Genomic DNA, 20749 nt, shown 5'->3' on the forward strand with positions numbered 1-20749 from the left:
GTGCGAACAAACTGCCAGTGGACATACAGTCCAAATTGGGTGAGTTTCTGATCATTATTTCCAAAGATACATGTGACAAAGTAAATAATGTCCTTTTTGCAGAATCCAGAATTTTCACAATTTCCGGTCTTAGGGAGGATTAAAATACCATTAAAAAAAGTATAAAAATATTTTAATACAATACAACAATCCATTTAATAAACTAGACATATAAAAAATACTAAAAAACATGGTTGTGTTTTGTTTTACCTCCAGTGGAGGTATCTTTTGAGGGCTCTCAAAACATGCCTCTGTGCTGGATAAAAAAGCTTAAAAGGAGATTAAAAACTTTTGATCACTCCAAAATATGTCTATTTTCCAGAGGATCTTGCAAACTGCTGGGCAGAATTTTCCCAACTTATTATGCTCAAATGATGGTACTATTGACCTAGCAATGGGTCAGTTAGTTAGCTTAGCTAACTTGCTGATGTCATACGGGCTTAATTGGCTTGTACAGTAGACAACTCACAAATGATCTCAGGCAATTTTGTTTAAAGAGTTTTTAGATTGTACCTACAATCAATGTCTTTGTCTCTGTGCATTTTAATGTTTGAAGGAGTAAACTATTTGACCCCATTTCCAAAAAAGTTGTGTAAAATGTAAATAAAAACGGATTGTGATACATTGTAAATCACATCACCCCATAGGCTATTTATTTGCAAAAATATCAAATGTTGAAATTGACTAATTGTACTTTTTTGTGAAAAATACATGCTCATTTTGAATTTGATGTTTCTTATTTGTGTTTTTCATTCCATAGTACACCAAAAGTGACAGATCGGGACTGTAGACACTTGGACCCCTCTACTATGAAACCTGTTTTAATATGTGCAAAATGCAGTTTGACATTGTTTGCCTGAAATACCAAAGGCCTTCCCTGAAAAAAGACATAGGACCCTAATTTATAAGCCACAAAGTCTTTTTTGTGATTCAGGTCTTTTTCATGGAGTTCAATTAGAAAATTGTTTATCTAGTTATTTATATTAAATTAGCTTCAGTTAGACTTAAGACTTTGCACTTTGCACCCATCAATGGGTCTGGGGAACATTAGTGACTTTCCTATACCTGACTTTTGAATAATATTTCAAGAAAAGTTTGGAATTAAATATTGTCCCAGTGTTTATCCAATGCTGTTTTCACAGGAACAAGTGAAATTGGTTGGTTTTCAGTTAGGCTACATCCTGTAGGCTAATTTCGGTTTTGTTTTTGCCCAAACAACACCCCAGATGAAACACAAACCCACAATCCCTATGAGGTCATTGGCCTATTCATTTAAGTGAAAGTTTGTCAGTGCAATCTTTCTAAATGTTGTATTCAGCAGCCTTTTCATTCTTCTTTTCTTTTGTAGTGTAGGCTACTAATTATTGTGCCCAGACACATTTTGCTTACCTCACTCAAGAACCCAATCAGTCTGTCAAGGATGTTTGTGAGCTTGTGTGTGTATTTTTCAAATGATACCATTTCCATTTCTGGTAAATGTGGCTGGCAATTTCCTGATATTAGCTTACTACACTATTTAGCCTACAAGAAAATGCATCGAATTTCTGCACTATTTAGGCCTACAATTGGTTACTAGAGTCAAATTCACTCAATTTCAGCCACAATTCAGAATTCCTGCAGAATTCCAACAATTTTTGGTTGCAAGAAATACCAACCAAACAACCTGAGAGAATCACCTTTTTAAAATAAAAAATAAATAAGTAAATAAATCAAAATCAACCATTTGTATAGTCTCAATGTTCAGAGCCACTGCAGCAAAATGTATCTGGGTAGTCACAATATTTGGCAGTGACTGCTGAATACAACTGTCACGATTAAATGTTTCAGTTTCTCCCTTTTTGTATGCTTACCAGGAACGAGATAGCTCAAATCTAATGTTATTTGAGGTGACGACTGCAGTTCCTTGCTCCTATTTGAACATTTTTTACGACCCTACGGCCCCTAAACAGCTTTATGCGTGCACTGCAAAGAGAATTTCTTCGTTGCTGGTGCCAGACTTGATTTTGAACAATACAGTCTTGCAGTAACATTGCATGCTGGGATGTCTCCCCCGGTATTCGGTGAGTCTTGTGGAAGTCAAGATGGCAGAAGATAGTAATATCAGAACAGAGAGTGAAACAGGCCTTAAATGAAGTTGCATAGATCTGTGTGTGCATTTGACACCATCGTTTAAGACCAGTTGCAGGACCTAAATTTGATTTTGCTGGATTGCATCCGATCTTTGGCGGAATTGCAAATTCTAACACAAACACGCACAAACAACCGAGGGATCAAGTCTCGTATGAATTCCGACGAGAAAGAGGACTGTGAGTGTGCGCCACCACAGGCCGAATCCAACCCCACAGGAGGATACGACAGGTCGGCTTGAGTTTTAAGCGACAGCGGCGGCTGGCGGGGAAACTTGTATGTTTGTATGTTATTTTAGCAAAGGTTGTCTTACAAGAGAAGGGGACGCACCATAACTCCAACTGGAAATGGTCAGGTTGGACTGGTGGATCATAGCGGTCTGAGTGGGTTTCTACGCTGCATTTGGTTTTATATTGAGTTGCCACGTTATTTTATTTTATTATACCACCACTGGTCAGACTTGCTCGATAGTGTTAGCTTGCTATGTAGCCTACCGATTGGGCATAGGGCCTTCACAGAAACCTAGCTGGTTAGCACAGCTTCCTAGCACTACCCGAAGTTTGTGTATAGTTGAATCTTATGAACTTATCGACAGTATCAGCAGCGAACGTTAGTGTTTCCAGCAACACCCGTCACTATAATCCAGGACACAGCAATTGAATACAGATATGTAGGCTACTAAGTGCATCATGTAACGTTAGCATAAAGTATTGCATTAGGTCGTTAATGAACAGTTAGAGCTACGTTGTTTTCCATTAAACTCGTCTGTCTCGAACAGATCTCTGACCTCGCTAACTTCTACAGCTAGCTTGTTAACTTTAGATGCATGCAATTTGTTTTCTATTGCCGTCTCAAACAACAGCAGTAGAAGCTAACTGTTTTACAAGAACAATAACGTTATGTGTTCGTTACCGCGTGGAAGATTTGTTTTGCGTGCAATCAAGGCATTTGACAGGGGATCAATATGTTAGCTTGTAAGCTAAATGGTAACGTTAAGCTAGCTAATGTTTTTATGTTGAATTTCTAGCGATCGAAAACTATAGTTCTAGATTGCAAGCAGACAGCGTTACCGCCTCAAACAGTTCAGAAGTTATTAAGGTACAAAGCAGTTGCAATAGTTTTAGTTGGATGGATAGCTAAATGAACGTGCATGTTAAGTTAAATCCCTGCACCTGCCTGGCTGGCATGTCGATGTTTTTCCGTGAATGTTTGATAGCATTAGCTATGTTAGTAGGCTAATGCTAATGTGCATGTTTTTTAGTCAGCTATCTACCTAGCATAGCTAATAGTCCAATAAAGTGTTGCAATTTACGTGTTGTTGACAATATATTGGGATAATTTGCTTAGCAGACATGTGACACTGTGTTGTTACAATACCATATGACATTACGGTCTGCCATTGTAGACCGCCTTCTAAGCAGCAGGGATATTACTGTAATGGTAGCGTAGTTTTGCTAAATGACTAGCAGTAGTTAGCTACCGCTAATCAACCGTCCTAGCCAACTTGGCTATCGCTAGCTGTCAAGCGGTTCCCTGAAATTGCTGCATCATAGCGAGGTAGCTAATGTTAGCTGGGCAGACTAGCCAGCTTCCAATCAATGATAGTCCTTTTATTTTAAACATTGCGATGTTTTGTAGTGTGTAGATCTATTTGGTCAAACACCGTCTATTTATCTCACCTATTCCACTTGGTAGTTAACTGTCATGGTCGTGCGAGGTGTTTTGTGTTCTTATTGTACAATCTTGATTAACGTTAGTTGTAAACTAGCAACTGCCATGCTCCAATCCATAATGCAATAGTATCTGTCGTAAACGGAACCTGACTAATTTTTATTGCGTTTTAAATCTCCCCAATAGATTACAAGAGGAGTCCATCTTTGAAAACGCAGAAGCAAGCCGAATGTAAGTTGTGTTAGCTGTTAAATTTCTAAAAGTCTAATAAGAGCTTGGACCATACTCCAAGCAGTGTTGGCATCATCTTTGAGTCTTGTTTCCCCCATTCTGCACGCGTAACGGATGTAGCCTATGAATGTACCAGAAGATCAGTCATGTCGCAAAAAATCCTTTCCCATCCTGTGCCAATCTTATTAACCCTAGAAGTTAGAGAAATTATTTCTATGAAAAATCAGTGCGTGTCAGAGAGAATCTCAGATGTGCAAATTTGAAAACACAGAAGCAAGCCGAAAGTAAGTTGTGTTAGAGGTATAAACTTCCTTTAAAGTCTAATAAGAGCTTGGAGTAGTGTTGGCATCATCTTTTTGTATTAATTCTCCCATGCTCTATGATTTTGTTGGCTTACTCTTTGCTTTCTTCGGTGGTCTTTCTTTTTTTGTGTATTAAATGAGTTTGCTTGCATGTGTAACATATACAAATGTTTGAGCAAATCAGTCGGTAAAAATGAAACGTTACTGGTACATCTCCAAAAATCCTTTTCCCATTATTGATTCTGTCCAAATTTCGATTTCAACGATTTCAAGAAGTAGGAGGAATGTATGATTTATGTTAAAAATGTGTGTGTTTGAGATAATCTGAAACTGGAAAACAAGTCTTGCAAGCCATAACTAAGGCACTTTTTGGTAAAAAAAGGAAGTATATATTCAGAGCATAGGCAAGCAGACCAATACATTTCAACTCCTAGACCTTCATCTGGGTTCGGCAAACCCACAATCAGTCTGAAATAGCAGCTGTGTGTCATTTCACTCCAATGTCTGAGTACTTATGTGCAAGGTAAAATAAGTCTGTTTGCCAAAATGCTTCTTGCCTTTGACTGCAATGTCCAGAGGTTGGGTTTAGCATCGCAGGCTGCTTTTTCTTCCTGTTTGTCTGCATATAGTTCCTCTTTGTCTGTGAGTCCAGTGACTGCGCTCCTCAGGAGAGCAGAGGCGCACCACTGTTGACTTAACTTGCTTTTTAAACAGCACACTAATTATTTCTTTCAATCGTGCCAGTAATACGATTTTCATTATTTTGTGTGGTGCAAGGATGTGTGGTTCCTGAGTATTTTTCAGCACAGTGTGATAAAGGGATGCTGTAAGGGTTTCATAAGTGAGCAATGACTGAACCTAAATCCACCACTCCCACTACCATCACATTTTCCCGGTGTAGATTTTTGATGGACTTTCATGCAGACTTGCCACATACTTGCCAAGAGTCAAACTGGTTCACTTTATTAAATCACAAGCAAGTAATTCATCATTAGGTGCTTTAGCTTCCATCATCATTGTTTGTCCTCTGTGAATGCTGTTCAGTTTGGTCATTTACAACATTACATTTGGCAGCATTCAATGTGTCCTGTGCATACTTGTTGACACCATTTTGAAAAATCGTATTTTGTCAGTCTGTGGTTTGCTTTTTTCTATATTTTTAATGATTAATGTCTGTCACAGGATTCCCTTTCTGTTGAATAACCTTGGTCCCAATCTTCTTGTCACAGGAAGCGAGCAGCCGCCAAGCATCTCATTGAACGTTACTACCACCAGTTAACGGAAGGCTGTGGAAACGAGTCATGCAGCAATGACTGCTGTGCCTCCAGCCCGAGCTTCCACCGCATGGACAACAATGCAGCGGCGGTCAAAGCTCTGGAGCTCTACAAGGTCAACTCCAAACTGTGCGACCCCCACCCTTCTAAGAAGGGCACCAGCTCTGCTTACCTGGAGAACAGCTCCTTCAACAGTGCTGGACATCACAACATGGCGTGCGGTAACCGCAAGATGAACCACAAGGAACTGCACCCAGTTCGAGAGGATTTCAAAGGTGAGGGCCGCAACACAGGCAGCATGGTGCCACCATTCAAATATAAGGAAGGCTCTTAGGCTACTTGGTTTGTTTTTTTGTAAAGCTTCCTGTGCAGCCGCCTACTCTCTCCCAATTCAGAGTTGGAAAGGCAGTATGTTGTATGGTTTTTCATATTTGCAGTTTGTTAAAATAGGATCCTTGTAAAAGTGTGTCTTTGGTCTCTTTGTTTGTAAATAAACAAAAATGTACAACACTGAGGTTTAGTTATGTAATGAGTCCCTCAGGTTTTGCCTCCCTCATAATATTTTGGTGTTTTTCTTTTGTTGGTAGCTGGAGTGAGTGTCTGTAGTTCTAGAACCTTCTAGTGAGCGGCTCACCAGTAAAGCCTATTGCACCCAAGGTGCACTCTCTGCCTTTGTCTTGTGTTGGGTCATGGCCACTCTGGGTTCTTTGTGAATGTCACAGGCTGTAAACTATTTTTGAGTCTGCATTTGTTCGTCTGTCTGGCATTGAAAAAGACAGGTCTGTCTGTCTTTATGTCTGTCCCATTCTCCTGAGCCCTGCAGCAGTGACATATCTTGCCAACTGAAACATGTATTTCTCATGTTTGATTTCTATCTGGCACACATCTATATTCCACGGTAATCATATGCACCAGGTGTAGCCCTCTACCCATAAGTGTGCTTTGTCATTCTGAGAATATCCATCTGACATCTGGGAGTGCATGAAATGTCATTCTATATAGTATACTATAGAGTATATTATTTTTTGAAAGGGGGAATCTCATTATGCTGAGGTGTCCTGGGAACTTGCTTACAGGCAAAGGCGACTTCTCTGTGTAGCTCCCCTTCCCAAATGTCCGCAACATGGTCCTTAGTATTCTTACTAAAGATGAAATTGCATTGTCTAGATACAAATTCTGTGTTTGGATTATCTGAAGTGTATATTAAGGCTGGTGCAACATACCATGGGGGGGGTGAAGTCACAAGCGGGAGATTGGCCTTTGGCCAGTGTAGCCACACTGAAAATAACTTGACTACATACGGCCCTCTCTTTCTGGTTCCAGACGTGAACTTCCTGACGGAGGAAAAGGTCTACGAGATCCTGGAGAGCTGCGGCGAGAAGGAGGACTACTCTCCGCTAATCCGCGTCATTGGCCGCGTCTTCTCAAGTGCCGAGGGCCTTGTCCAGAGTTTCCGCCGCTCCAAGCAGCACACCAAGGAGGAGCTGAAGTCGCTGCAGGCCAAAGATGAGGACAAGGACGAGGACGAGAAGGAGGCGGCCTCAGGGGGTGCCTGCTCAGTGACCGCCATGGAGGAGGGTGGCGGCACGGACCTGGAGGCGTCCTCGTCATCGCGGTCAGGCGAAGGGGGGGACGGGCAGAAGTTGGGCCCAGATGAGGTGTCGGTGGACATAGAAGCGGTCCGCCGCGTCTACGGCCGCCTCCTGTCCAACGAGAAGGTGGAGGCGGCCTTCCTAAATGCGCTGGTCTACCTGTCGCCCAACGTGGAGTGCGACCTGACCTACCACAACGTGTACTCGCGTGACCCCAACTACCTGAACCTCTTCGTCATCGTCATGGAGAACGGCAACCTGCACAGCCCCGAGTACCTGGAGATTGCGCTGCCACAGTTCTGCAAGGCCATGAGCAAGCTGCCGCTCCCGGCGCAGGCCAAGCTGGCGCGGCTCTGGGCGTGTTACCACGCCGACCAGATCCGACGCATGATGGAGACCTTCCAGCAGCTCATCACCTACAAGGTCATCAGCAACGAGTTCAACAACCGCAACCTGGTCAACGACGACGACGCCGTGGTGGCTGCCACCAAGTGCTTGAAGATTGTCTACTATGCAAACGTGCTCGGCGGAGACGTGGACAGAGAGCACAATGAGGAGGTAACAAACAGCACGGGGGATAAAACGGGCCCATCACCTTAGTCCTGTTTGGAAAAAGGCCACTGTGTAGCTGCAGTTAAAGAGAAATGATTTAGTGTTGCGATACCAAATGTATGATTTTGAGACAATACCATACCTAACTATCTTGATACCAATGCTGAAATGATAATGAAAAACCTTTAACATCAGTAGTTGGAAGTCAGAATAAGCCTAGATGAGTTGAACCTTGTAATAAAAATATATTTTTTATTAAATGATTAAAAAATAGCTTTTTATTAAAGCCTGATTAACAACATATTCTTAAAGAAGAACTATCGGTACTAATAGAATGAAAATATTATAAAAAATGTAATATCAGGGTAGCACATTCCATGTGAAATCAGACAGAATGTAGGAAAGTGATTTTGCCGTAGGATTTGGACAAGTATTTCACAAGTCCTTGGTTTTGGGACCCATTAGTTATAGACAAGGTTTGAACAAAAATCAGAGATGGTGCAGCAACAACCTTCTCTAATTTGACATGGAATGACCATTCTAGTCTTGTTGCATCATGGAAAAGTAATGTGACTAAATTAGCTTTACTGCGTCAGTCTAGTGGGCCCGGGTATGTGAGTGGAGGCCAGGGAAAGGTAGAAGTTGAGCAGTGGTTAAACATGATTGTTATTGATTGATCAATGTTGATTAAAATGATCTTTTTCAAAATGTCCTTGTCCTTAAATAGGAACACATTCTCAAGACAATATATTGCTTCCTTGTTGCTCAGCAAATAGTGGAACATACAGCCACTACATTTTACAATGTCTGCACTTTCAGACTTGGGCTAATCATCAGCCTTATCAGCTGTTTATGGTGATGTTTGATTTTGAGTAGTTTCACTTTCAGTTTAAAATGAACACTGGCAGCTTGCGAGTTGACTGATGTTTTAGAGATATTGTTATTAACATAAATCAGGGTTACTCTGTATCTTATCTTTATCTCTGTTAGATAATATTACTGTAGATAGATTTTCTCGTTCCTCAGTACAGCCAAAGATTCTTTTTTAATTGCCAGTGTCATGTTGAGGTGTCATGGCAAGAGGCCATGACAAGAAGACACTTGTGTAATGTGTTATGGAGGCTTCCAGAAACAGGCCATTAGGGTGAATTCACCTGTCCTTCTCACAAAGTGGACTTGACATTTTTACTTTGTACAGTAGTAAAGTGGTCATTCTGAGTCAAATCAGACAGAATACAAGGAAATGGTTGTCTCTCAGATTTTGCTCTAAGTTTGTCTACACAATGTTTAGGTCCCAAAGCTAATATCTATTGGATAAATATGAGCTAATAGCTAATTTAATGCCATGATATTTATAATTATGCCACGTTTGGGTATAAAAGTATTATTCCTTGCCTTACCAAACTTGACAAACATGTTCTCAGTTTGATTGATTGTTGATTGATTAATGATATTAAAATGTCATGCATGCTCAAAGACTTTATAAAAGGCCCTAGATTCGGAAAAAAATGTCCAAAAAGAGTGATATTGAGGTACCGTAATTGTTTTCTACCCACATGGCATCATTAAGTATTTTGTCTAGGTATGTTATGTTCTGCCCATATTTTAGCTCTCCACAACATAGGAACATGAAGATATTCGTTTTGTGATAGCATTTTCGGGGCATTTTCATAGAAATAAAATACAATTTGGGGTAACTAGTAGGAACATGAAAATCTATGTGGAAATAGCTTAGAGTGTGATTATTTAGGCCTAGTGTGTTATACATTCATAAATAAATTCACATAATTAGTAACATTGTTATACCCATGTATACTATTTTATTTTTATGATACAACACTGCCACTTTGTACACAAAATACCCATACAATGAGCTACTTCCACATAGATTTTCATGGCCCTACTAGCTACCCCACATACCATTTTAGCCCTTTGAAAATGACTGAAAAACCCAACCTCCCAAGAAAGATTTGTTTTAATATCAATTGAGCTTTGTGTCCAATTGTCGTTTTGTCTGAGTCATTGATATCTCTTGTTGAAAGGATGAGGACCCATGACTGGAATTGTGTATACTGCTCATCTGTTTATTTTCCATTTATGTGTGTGTTGTCAAAGTAGTTGGAGGAACCACTACTACAACTGAGTTAACTGATATTAACTGTTATTCTGTTACCATGAATGGATTCCTGTCTTAATTTGTCTTGTTTTGTGTCTGTTGAGGAGCCACTTTTGGAATTGAGTGCTCTGAATCTTTTCACCCCCGGTTAACAATTTCTCTCACCATCTCTCTGTGTGTCTCATCGTTGCCGTGGCTCCAGGAGGACGAGGAGCCATTGCCGGAGTCGAGCGAGCTGACGCTACAGGAGTTGTTGGGTGAGGAGCGCCGCAACAAGAAGGGGCCGCGCGTGGACCCGCTGGAAACGGAGCTGGGCGCACGGGTGTCCGACTGCCGCCGGCCGCTCATCCCCTTCGAGGAGTTCATCAATGAGCCGCTCAACGACGTGCTGGAGATGGACAAGGACTACACCTTCTTCAAGGTGGAGACAGAGAACAAGTTCTCCTTCATGACGTGTCCGTTCATCCTCAACGCTGTCACCAAGAACCTGGGGCTGTACTACGACAACCGCATCCGCATGTACAGTGAGCGGCGCATCACCGTGCTCTACAGCCTGGTGCAGGGGCAGCAGCTCAACCCCTACCTGCGGCTCAAAGTGCGGCGAGACCACATTATCGACGATGCGCTCGTCAGAGTGAGTGTCCCCGTCCACACTTGGAAACATGTCTCTAACTAACAAAGTGAATGTCAGATTTTCCATTGGTTTAGAGTCTCTATATATCTCTCAAGAGGCTCTATAGAGCTCAACAGTCCCGATTTCAGACGCTAGATTTAAGTTATTCTTTTCCATTGAGAACTGGATAATAATCCATAAAGTCGTAACTGTCTACGGTAGACTCAAAACCAGCTATGTCATGATTAAGCGATTGTATATGCTCATATAGACACCAAAAGTTTATGGGGCATCAACCTTGTTTTGATAAAAATGTGTTTTATTTGCGATTCAATGGGAAAGTACTACACTACCCAAAATCCTGTAAAAGCAGAGCTTTTGATTGGTAGAGATCACCGTTGCCATGGAAATGTTTATGCCTTAACTCCCGCCACTGGAAGCATGTTAAACTATCGTTAGGCTGGAAAATGTTTGAAATGTATTTCACAATGGCTGATGGGATGAGTTGTCCCTTTGCTTGGAAATTAAAATATGTACTCTCGGAGGAGGGGCGGGACTGTTGAGCTCTATAAAGTGTAAACAGTGATTTGTCCACGCTTTGATATGGTCAAATATGATACCTGAGTGATTAAAATATTTATAATTACGAGAGTTATACACATATTTTGTCCTTAATGATGAAGTTATGACTGTCAAAGTGTGTATTTCTAGAGCCTTCCCTTGCATTCATTAAGCCACCACTGGTGCTGGCTTGCACTTTGAGTAGTTGGCAGTGTGAGTGTTTGCTGTGGGTGCAGTTTGTTTATGCGGTCATTCAGCTCATCAGTTCAATTAGTTTGAGCTGCCAGGTTCCCTGACCAGGCTCTGATGCCATCTTCTCTTCCTCCTCCTCCTCATCTTCTGCAGCTTGAGATGATCGCCATGGAGAATCCTGCCGACTTGAAGAAGCAGCTGTACGTAGAGTTTGAAGGAGAGCAGGGTGTCGACGAGGGCGGCGTGTCCAAAGAGTTCTTCCAGCTGGTGGTGGAGGAGATCTTCAACCCAGATATCGGTAGGTTGATGTCCGCTAAACCTACTTTTTATAGCATCGTAATATTAGTTGTGTGTTTGCGAACAACTGTGAACTGTGGATGTCTACAGGAATGTTCTCGTATGATGAAAGCACAAGGCTGTTTTGGTTCAACCCATCATCGTTTGAAAATGAGGGCCAGTTCACTCTCATCGGGATCGTCCTGGGCCTGGCAATCTACAACAACTGCATCCTGGACGTTCACTTCCCCATGGTGGTCTACAGGAAGCTCATGGGCAAGAAGGGGACCTTCCGGGACCTGGCCGATTCACATCCGGTACGTGCCATTCTGAAACAGAAGTGCATTTTGATAACATGCATATATCGTGTGATTTTTTGTCCATCCAGTCAGTTAAACTTTGCTGCAATATGCAAGAATATACAAAGGACCTAATTACAATGCTTTTATCTTGTATATGATCTTTGCACTTACATGTGGTGTACTCAGCTACAGATAGTGTTTGTGTTGTATTTACAGTAATACAGAATTTCCTGTCTATTAGCAGCACCACAGTATTGTATGCAGATGAAAAAAAAACTGTGTGTATTGACTGCACCAGTCTATTAACCGCAGCACAGTGTATAAACCTCAGTTGATAGGCGGGAGATGATGGTAAGAGTTTTATAGTGAAGTAATTGCTAAATGACGAAATCTCGCCTATCGCTGGTTGTCTCCTGTAATAGTGCACAGAGCAATGTTGACTCACCTAAATGTGTGCTGTGTTGCAGGTTTTGTCTCAGAGTTTGAAAGAGCTGATGGAGTATGAGGGCTCAGTCGAGGAGGACATGATGATCACCTTCCAGATTTCCCAGACAGACCTTTTTGGAAACACCCTCATGTACGACTTACGAGAAAATGGTGACAAGATCCCCGTTACCAACAGCAACAGAAAAGTAAGTGAGCCCAGTTTGATATTTTGTTTTATTTTAATTGTTATTGGAGGACTTCCTTTGAAGTCAGGGGGTACCAGAAAGTAAATTGGATGTAGTCACGATTAGCAATAATTAGCAACGATTAGTCAGTTGGCTGACCTATCATTAACTGTTACTATTATCTACCATTTATTAATATGTTTGCATGCATGTCTATGACATGCGAAAGCAAATGGAAAATATGGAACATTGTTTGCAAATCATTCATCTTCACTTCTTCTTGGGTCTTTATGATAGCTGGCTTTGTGAACATATGTCTTGTAGACACTGCACAACAGACCACTTCACATTCATAAAATTCCTCATGGATTGTAACCTGGCGTTGGAGAAGAGCATGCATATGTTCAACTGAAATGGCTAGACATGGAAAAGTTAGACACACAAATAATATTATAGTCTTAGGCTTCAGTGTCTTAAAAGCATAAATGCTCTGATTCCATTTGAAAGTAATTCATTTTGCTGTTGTCAGATATTCCAACAAGTTTTTCTGTGTTATTTGTTTTATTTTTTTACTCTTGATTCTTGCGGTTAACTTAATTATATTTGAATGAATGTATATGACATGAATAACAGATAACATGAATTATCATAAAGTCCTAACTTATTTAAATATATCACCTCTGTGTATAACCTGACCTGCAGAGATGTATTGTTGTAACGTTTGCACATTTTTTCTTTCTTTCTTTCTTTCTTTCTTTCTTTCTTTCTTTCTCTCTCTCTCTCTCTCTCTCTCTCTCTCTCTCTCTCTCTCTCTATCTTTATCTTTATCTTTATCTTTATCTCTATCTCTATCTCTCTGTACAGGATTTCGTGGCCCAGTATGCAGAGTACATGCTGAACAAGAGCGTGGAGAAGCAGTTCAAGGCTTTCAGGAGAGGATTCCACATGGTGACAAACGAGTCTCCCTTAAAGTATTTGTTTCGACCTGAAGAGATTGAGCTACTCATCTGTGGAAGCAGGGTAAGTTAAGGGACATACACCACTTTGCATCACTTCCTCTACATTCAGAAATCATAGATGTGTTTTTGTAACCCTATCTATTATGTCTGCTTTTGATTCCAGCAGAACCTAGACTTTCAAGCACTTGAAGAAACCACAGAGTATGACGGAGGCTATAGTAGAGACTGCCGAATTATTAGGTAAGCAGTCTGTTGGCATGTATAGAGAAGGTATTAGTCACACAGTGCTGCTTGAAAGTGTGTGAACTAGGGCTGGGCGATAAAATGATAGCGATATGTATCACAATAGACATGTCATCGATGAAATAAAAAAAAAAAAAAACGTTCCATAGAACATTCGATAATTAAAAGCAACACACACCTCCTTACGTTGTCCATAAATGAAGAGGCTAAATATATCTTGCATTGTAGCTATGTGCAACTCTACCAGAGTAGGCGATAGAAGTAGGCCTACCTCAACACAGACTCTCAAAGAGTCTTTGCTCCGTGCACACACTCTCTCTCTCTCTCCCCCTCCCTCCCAACAGGCGCATCCCTTTTCAGCATGCACGTAATCCAAACATTCACAATCGTGCAATCGAGCTAAATTGCTATTAAATCCGGTTAGCATCATTAGCAAGCTGCACGAATTTGTTCAAAACTGTTGCATTCAAATTGACTGCTAAATTCTAATCATCTCAATCCCAATGCAAATGGAAAAGTACTTTCCAAGACTCAAACAGGCCTGTCCCAAGAAGAAAAGGTATTAATTTGAAACTTAAACACACATGGGGAAACTGAACAGTCTAACCAGTAGACAAAGTATGATAAACTAGCAAATTAAGCTACTTTGTTTACAATATTTCCAGGCTTCAACCAGTGCTGCTTTTTATTCAGACTTATGTGCACATTTATTTATTTGAGTGTTTTTCATGATTGTGTTGCTATTTCTTTTCCTTGTTTGCTTTGATTGATAACTGAGGTGATTAAAATCAGAGGAAGGGTAAATTTAAAATAAAAGTGTTTAATTTGAACTTTTTTTCACTTCTGGTCCTTATCTGAAATAGATTTTAAAATAATAATAATAATTATCGATATCGACTGATATGAAATATTTATATTGTGATACAGTTTTCAGCCATATCGCCCAGCCCTAGTGTGAACTCTCAGACATGGTCAGTTGTTTTTTTTACAAAAATCAAAACAAAATAACCTTATTTAATGCACATCCAAACCCCAATTTGTAAAGCTGACCTTCCAAATAATAGACAGAAACAAAAGAAAGTTATATAGTTTCATTATATATTTAACAAATGTGATTTAGTTCACAAAAACTCAAAGTATGACATTTGCAAAAGTATGTGAACCCATGTCTTGTAGCATCTCCTTTTGCATTCACTACTTCAACCAAACGTCTTCTTTACCCATTAACCAGTGTCTCACATCTGGTTTTGCACACTTTTGCCTACTCCTCCTTGCAGAACTCAGCCAGTTGAGAGAGGTTGGAGGGACAACTGGCATGTACTGCCCGCTTCAGATCTAGCCGAAACATTTCTATTGAATTGAGGTCTGGATTTTTCAGTCCCGCTCCCACAACATTCTGTCCCACCGCTCCTGCAATAATGTGTCATTTTTAGTCCCGCTCCCGCCCGCATCTGTAACATTAGGCCCCGCTCCCGCCCGCATCTGTAACATTTGGCCCCGCTCCCACCCGCCAAAAGCCTGCAGGATATGCAGGAGGGATATTCAGTTTTGTCTTATGTCTCTCAAAAGGAGCACTCAACTGAAAAAGACTGTGAGATGTCTGATTTTAAGTTTCTTGATTCTGAATGTAGGCTACTGTAACACAGCTATGCTAGCTGGCATCCGTTCTGTAGAAATGCACAAACATCTGAAGTGCCTAGTGGTGTCCTCTTCCTCTGTCATGCTTTCGATTTCGAGTTTTGACAACGGAGCAGCAGGAAAGAATTGAAACCCACGTAGAAAAGAACCCACATAGGCCTAAACGACAATATCCGTCTCAACTATAATTATATACTGTACACTACTTTAATCATTTCTGTGTTATTTTAAGCATGTATTTCATTTGCGGGGGAGCATCATCTGTTTCTCCTGCAAACGCACTTCATCTTGCTCCCACATAGAACATTCAAACCTTGTCCCGTTTAAAAACTGGTGATAATATATCAAGAAAATCACGATAGAACAACAGAAAACTCCAAACTGTTCAAGGGGTTCACATACTTTCAAGCAGGACTGTATCTGCAAATATAGAATGACTATTTTGATTGATAATACAATTAGTATGTTTTATTCCATAGTTATGTAACCTTCAAGGCTCACAACTTTTCACACAAATAATCTTGTCTCAAAAATGTATGACACAAAATAATAGTTACGCATAGCTAAAGCCCTTTTGGTGACTTTCTTTGCAGGGACTTCTGGGAGACATTGCACTCGTTCGGTGAGGAGCAGAAGAGGCTATTTCTGCAGTTCACGACCGGCACAGACAGAGCACCGGTAGGAGGGCTGGGCAAGCTCAAGATGATCATCGCCAAGAACGGACCTGACACCGACAGGTAAGGAACACCTGGGGCCTTATGGACAACGCCTTGTTGAATTTAAATTAGAACATAATAAATAGACACATAACACGTAAGTAGCTAAAAAGCGGTGTATGCCCAATACAAATGGCCATGAGTATGCAGGATTTTTTGCACCTTTTCTTTGTACATCCTATCTGACAAATGGAGCAAACATGCATAATCTCCACACTCCTCCTTCCCTCCTCCCTCAACTGCTCATTTTAATATGCTTATTAATGGAAATAGGCCAAGGCTACTCAATGTTTGGACTGAGACAAAATGGCAAAAGCAAGCAATAAAAAGTACATTTCAGGGAATGCAAGGTGCAAATGTTCTTATCTAATGTAAATGCAATAAATACAAAATAAGTGACATTTTGTCATTCAGCAACAGTAACAGTAGAAACGGCATAAAATCAGTGGAGTGGCAGGGGCTATTAATTTGGTGTGGTTAGAGAAGTGTTTGAAAAAATCCTCTGTCAGTCTGGGCAGTTGATGAGCAGTTGAACAATATAGCAACATAACTCCACTCATAACGGCACATAAATAAATCAAAAAGCCTTTACACACCCGGTCACCTAGCATAAATGAATCATGTGTTGATCCAGACCACCCTGCCACAGTCAGATGTTCCTCTGGACAGACCTTGAAGAGGATTTCCTATGAAGCCCATTTCTGAATATTGTGTAAATAATTTTGAGATGTAAAAGTTATTACACATGGGCCTACAGACTTCTAAACAAACTCGTAATATGCATAGTTACACTGCTTCTGATTGTGATGAAATCATTCGTAATGTGCACACACAGCAGATATGAAGTTGCTGGGAAGTCATGCACAATTTCAGATTCATCTCACTCTTCATATAGATTCATACACCCGATGCTGAGCGAGAAAGATGGATGTTTTTTTGTATACGACATTTGCTCACGAGACCCCAGGTGTCCTGGGGATGGGTATTGCTGTGCATATGGTTTCTAATATCTGTCCAGATTCCTTTCTAACCCCAACATGGAATTAAAGTCTGCATTTCCAGGCGAAGGGCTGTTGATATTTGACTTCAACTACCAGTCAGGCTACTGACCGGTCATTTTTATGTGTTTTCAATGCTTCACTCTGCCTTGTGTCTGCAGGTTACCCACGTCCCACACCTGCTTCAACGTGCTTCTCCTTCCTGAATACACAACCAAGGAGAAACTGCGGGACAGACTGCTGAAGGCCATCACTTACGCCAAAGGCTTTGGCATGCTCTGAGCTCGCCCTGCTCAAGCAAACAACCACGGACTCCTTTTCGCACACACACGCACACGCACACACACAAACACACACACTCACACTCTCACACACATGAACATACACACACGCACACATCTCTAGTCCCTATCTTACATCAAAAATAAACTGAAGCGACAAGAAAAGAGGAAATGATTCACATTCTGAAGACGAGGAAATTAAAAGAACCGAAACAGAAGAAAAAAAAACAAAAAAAACAAAGCAAAATACAACAAAATGAAAGCTAAACAGGAGTGAGGAGTCCAAAATGGCGCATAAAGTTAGTGTGCTCTAGTTGTCCTTTTTGTTTCTTCCCTAACCCCTTACCCCTTTTTTCTCTTTTCCAAAATACTATTGTCTTGACTCAATGGAGTATCAGACCATATGATCAAATTCTACACGCCCGTGACCCAACCACTCCTTCAGTCATCCTTATGTGAATGTGTTACACATCTCATATGTACAGAACATTTTCCTCACTATTTATTTCAAGGTTTAAACTGCCTGATTTTTCATTTTTTCCCCCCATAGGAAAGAAATGAGGCTAAAGCATACTTGTGGTAAAACCAAAATAAATGTGTGGAAAAAACTAGCTGTAATGCTGTATGTAAGACGTGGGTATAAGAAAGGAAGTTTGGGTTCTTTTCTGCATGCGGTTCCGGTTCCTCCTGTTCTCAGATTGTGTACCCACTCCCATCCACGTCCATATCGATCCCTTCTCTTTTTTTTCTTTCTCTTCACTTATCTGTACCCACGTGCATTAAGTCACTGTGAGGGGCCGTACATTTAATGGATTTCATTCCCATTCAAACGTCAAACAGTGGGAAGAGGAAAACACAACACAAAGCAAAGATATGTCTGGGGAACATTTTGTTGGAAGATCCATTTTTCTACAGTAGAAAAACAAAAGTGTTTGAAAGCACCATGGAGGAGTTGGACTTATTTTCTTGACAGAGATTGTGTAAGTGCACTTAGACATTTTTCGAATGTTTTCTTGAAGCGTCCAGTTTCCACCTGTTTCTTGCTTTCCTTTCCCAAGCACCACTCTGAAGTCTAAATGGTATGCCCATGTTTAAATTTCACATGTTTTCCTAAACACGTTTATATTGAAATAGACTCCACTTTTATGTCTAGCTATTTGTTACATTCATTCTTTTTTGCCAAATGAAGGGAGTATTCATGCAGTAAGGCGTTACAATTATTTACAATTATTATCAATGTTAAGATGCTTTGGATTCGGATCTAGACTAAACATAGTCTCCCATAACTGAACATTTAAAAGTGGCACTTGTATTTTATTTTTATTTTTTGTATTATTTTTTATAAAGCTAACTGTGAAATGTTCCCTTGTCAACAGTAAATTGTGTATGGAATGGGACTATACTTAAACAATAACTGGTGACTGTGTCTATTAGAATGGCATAAATGCCTGTGTAAATGCCAGTCTGCAGCAGCATAATGTGGTAGCATCTGACAGTAGTAGTATTTACAATCTGTGAGTTTTACGCCAGTTTTTATTATGGTATGTTGTATACAGAAGCCCCGGTAAAGACCCAGGTTTAAACAACCCACATTCTTGTGTTTTCTTTCAATGATATCTAAAATATATGTAACGGTTTTGCAAAGGCAACCCTCTTCAGTTGCTGAAGATGCCTGACTTAACCATGGTAAATATAGCAATATAACTTTTACATCCTTAAAACTGGCATATTGCATGGATTCTAACAAAGCTTTGGAAATTGAACAGTGCAACCATTACAGAAACCATCCTGAAAGAATGAGGGTTTTTTTAAACTGGTTCTTTTGAGCCTATGTCCGGTGAACCACTAGGATGAACAAAACAAAAATGCCCAACTTCATGTCAGGACCCAGCCTGTCAGTTCTCCTCGTAAGCATTCTGAGCCACTGTTCTCATGTTTGCGTCTTTTTGTTTTGGGTTTGTTTGTTTCGTCTGGAGTACCTCTTTACTTTTCGAACTGCTGGTGACGATGCTGATGATGATAATGCTGCTGCTGCTGCTGCTCCTCCTCCCCCTCCCCCCACCCTCCTAAACCTCCCACAGTTTAAAAGGACTCTAGAGCCATGCAGGAGAAAAATGTCAGGTAGCGTTCTCAAACGGAAGCCATTCCTTGTAGATGTGTTTTTTTGGAAGACTGTTGCTCTTGAAATGATAAAAATATAAACAAAAGGTTTAATCTAAAGGGGAGAAACAAAAAGGCTTCAAGTATCACGTGGTGTGAAAAACATAATGCTAAATAAAAGTGACTGCTTTTTTCCATCTTGTATTTAATGATGAGTAAATTCTGGTTTTCACTATCACCAGCATCCTCGTAGATCAATTTCAGTATGTTATATCTATAATGCCCTTCTCAGTTAACTACTGTACTACAGAAAAGGTTTGTTAGAGGTTCTGAACATTACAAGTGGTAAAAAAAAGTATTGAACTGTTTGCATCACTGAAAAGTATCCTTTCAGTGATGCAAACCCTTTTGTTTACACTAAAAATAGGCATATACTGTGGCAAGTAGCCTTGAGGTTCATCTTCAAGCAGGTGGTACTCCTGAAACCATAGGAGGCTAACTTGAAGATAAAGTCTGTTGTTGTAATCCCATACACTTCTTCGTGTTCATTCTTAAAAACGAATGTGTTGAAAATATCAACTTATGTTGTTTTTAACACATCTCTATGTTGTTTCTAACACATTCCTTTTAAGAGTGTGCATGCACAGTCCTGGCTCCAAACATGAGAAAGATAGTGGCTTGCATAGAGCCATGAACAACTATAGCCAATCAGTGCAGTGCTTTAGTCCCACAGGGAGGGGTCATTTTATTGAATTTCTCTTAATTTGTAGAAATATGAAAGCTTTTTGTCTAATGACCCCAGAGCACAATTTCCAATTACGTACCTTGTGTCTTCACCAGCATCCTCTGCCAAGTCATAATGGCTCAGCTCACAAATGTTTGACCCCATCAGCCAACAGAGGTTATATGCATTACTGCAGACACTTTCTCATGGATACCTTAAATCCTCAGGGTCAATAGTCCACTTCAACAGTCCCAATTCACATTTTTGTATACTATTTTGGGGCATCGTATTTAGTATACTCAATTAGTGTGTGTGTGTTTGTTTACTGGTCATTTGTAAGATTAGTTATCCCTTTCTTTCATACAAATTGTGATTGGCAATGTTTATCATTGCCACAGCTGCATATTTTTCAACTGATTGACTGAAGTTCTTATCTAGTCAAAATGAACCTCAAGCTCAAATCCTGGTAACTGGTAAAATATGGTTCATCTCCCAATGTCAAAGACAAATTCCAGAATGTAGTAGACAGTCTATGATACTACTAACCTACATTAAAGTGTGAATTGGAAGTGACCAAAGAATCCAGATTCAAAAATTGTGTTGGACCACCTGCTTTTCTTAATTCACAAGC

At 40.3% G+C, this 20749-nt stretch overlaps 1 protein-coding gene across 5 annotated transcripts; it reads left to right on the plus strand.

Moving 5' to 3' along the window:
* Positions 1-2114: 2114 nt before the first annotated feature.
* On the plus strand, positions 2115-19591 carry LOC143142580 (ubiquitin-protein ligase E3A-like). Of its 5 annotated transcripts, none has more exons than XM_076303557.1 (12): positions 2115-2397; positions 4021-4068; positions 5600-5919; positions 6968-7794; positions 10107-10538; positions 11424-11568; positions 11658-11863; positions 12316-12480; positions 13324-13479; positions 13582-13658; positions 15893-16036; positions 17175-19591. In XM_076303557.1, the coding sequence occupies exons 1-12, from the start codon at positions 2321-2323 to the stop codon at positions 17293-17295; spliced, it is 2718 nt and encodes a 905-aa protein (XP_076159672.1). In that variant the 5' UTR covers positions 2115-2320; the 3' UTR covers positions 17296-19591. The 5 variants fall into 5 exon arrangements, with proteins under 5 accessions (XP_076159672.1, XP_076159675.1, XP_076159673.1 ...); XM_076303560.1 differs by having other exon boundaries at positions 13585-13658; XM_076303558.1 differs by having other exon boundaries at positions 4024-4068.
* The last annotated feature ends 1158 nt before the right edge of the window (positions 19592-20749 follow it).

This window comes from Alosa pseudoharengus, unplaced genomic scaffold (genome assembly GCF_046254945.1).
Source record: "Alosa pseudoharengus isolate Yale_2024_CS ecotype anadromous, Long Island Sound unplaced genomic scaffold, YU_APseudo_1.1 YU_APseudo_1.1_scf_24, whole genome shotgun sequence".
NCBI lineage: Eukaryota > Metazoa > Chordata > Actinopteri > Clupeiformes > Clupeidae > Alosa > Alosa pseudoharengus.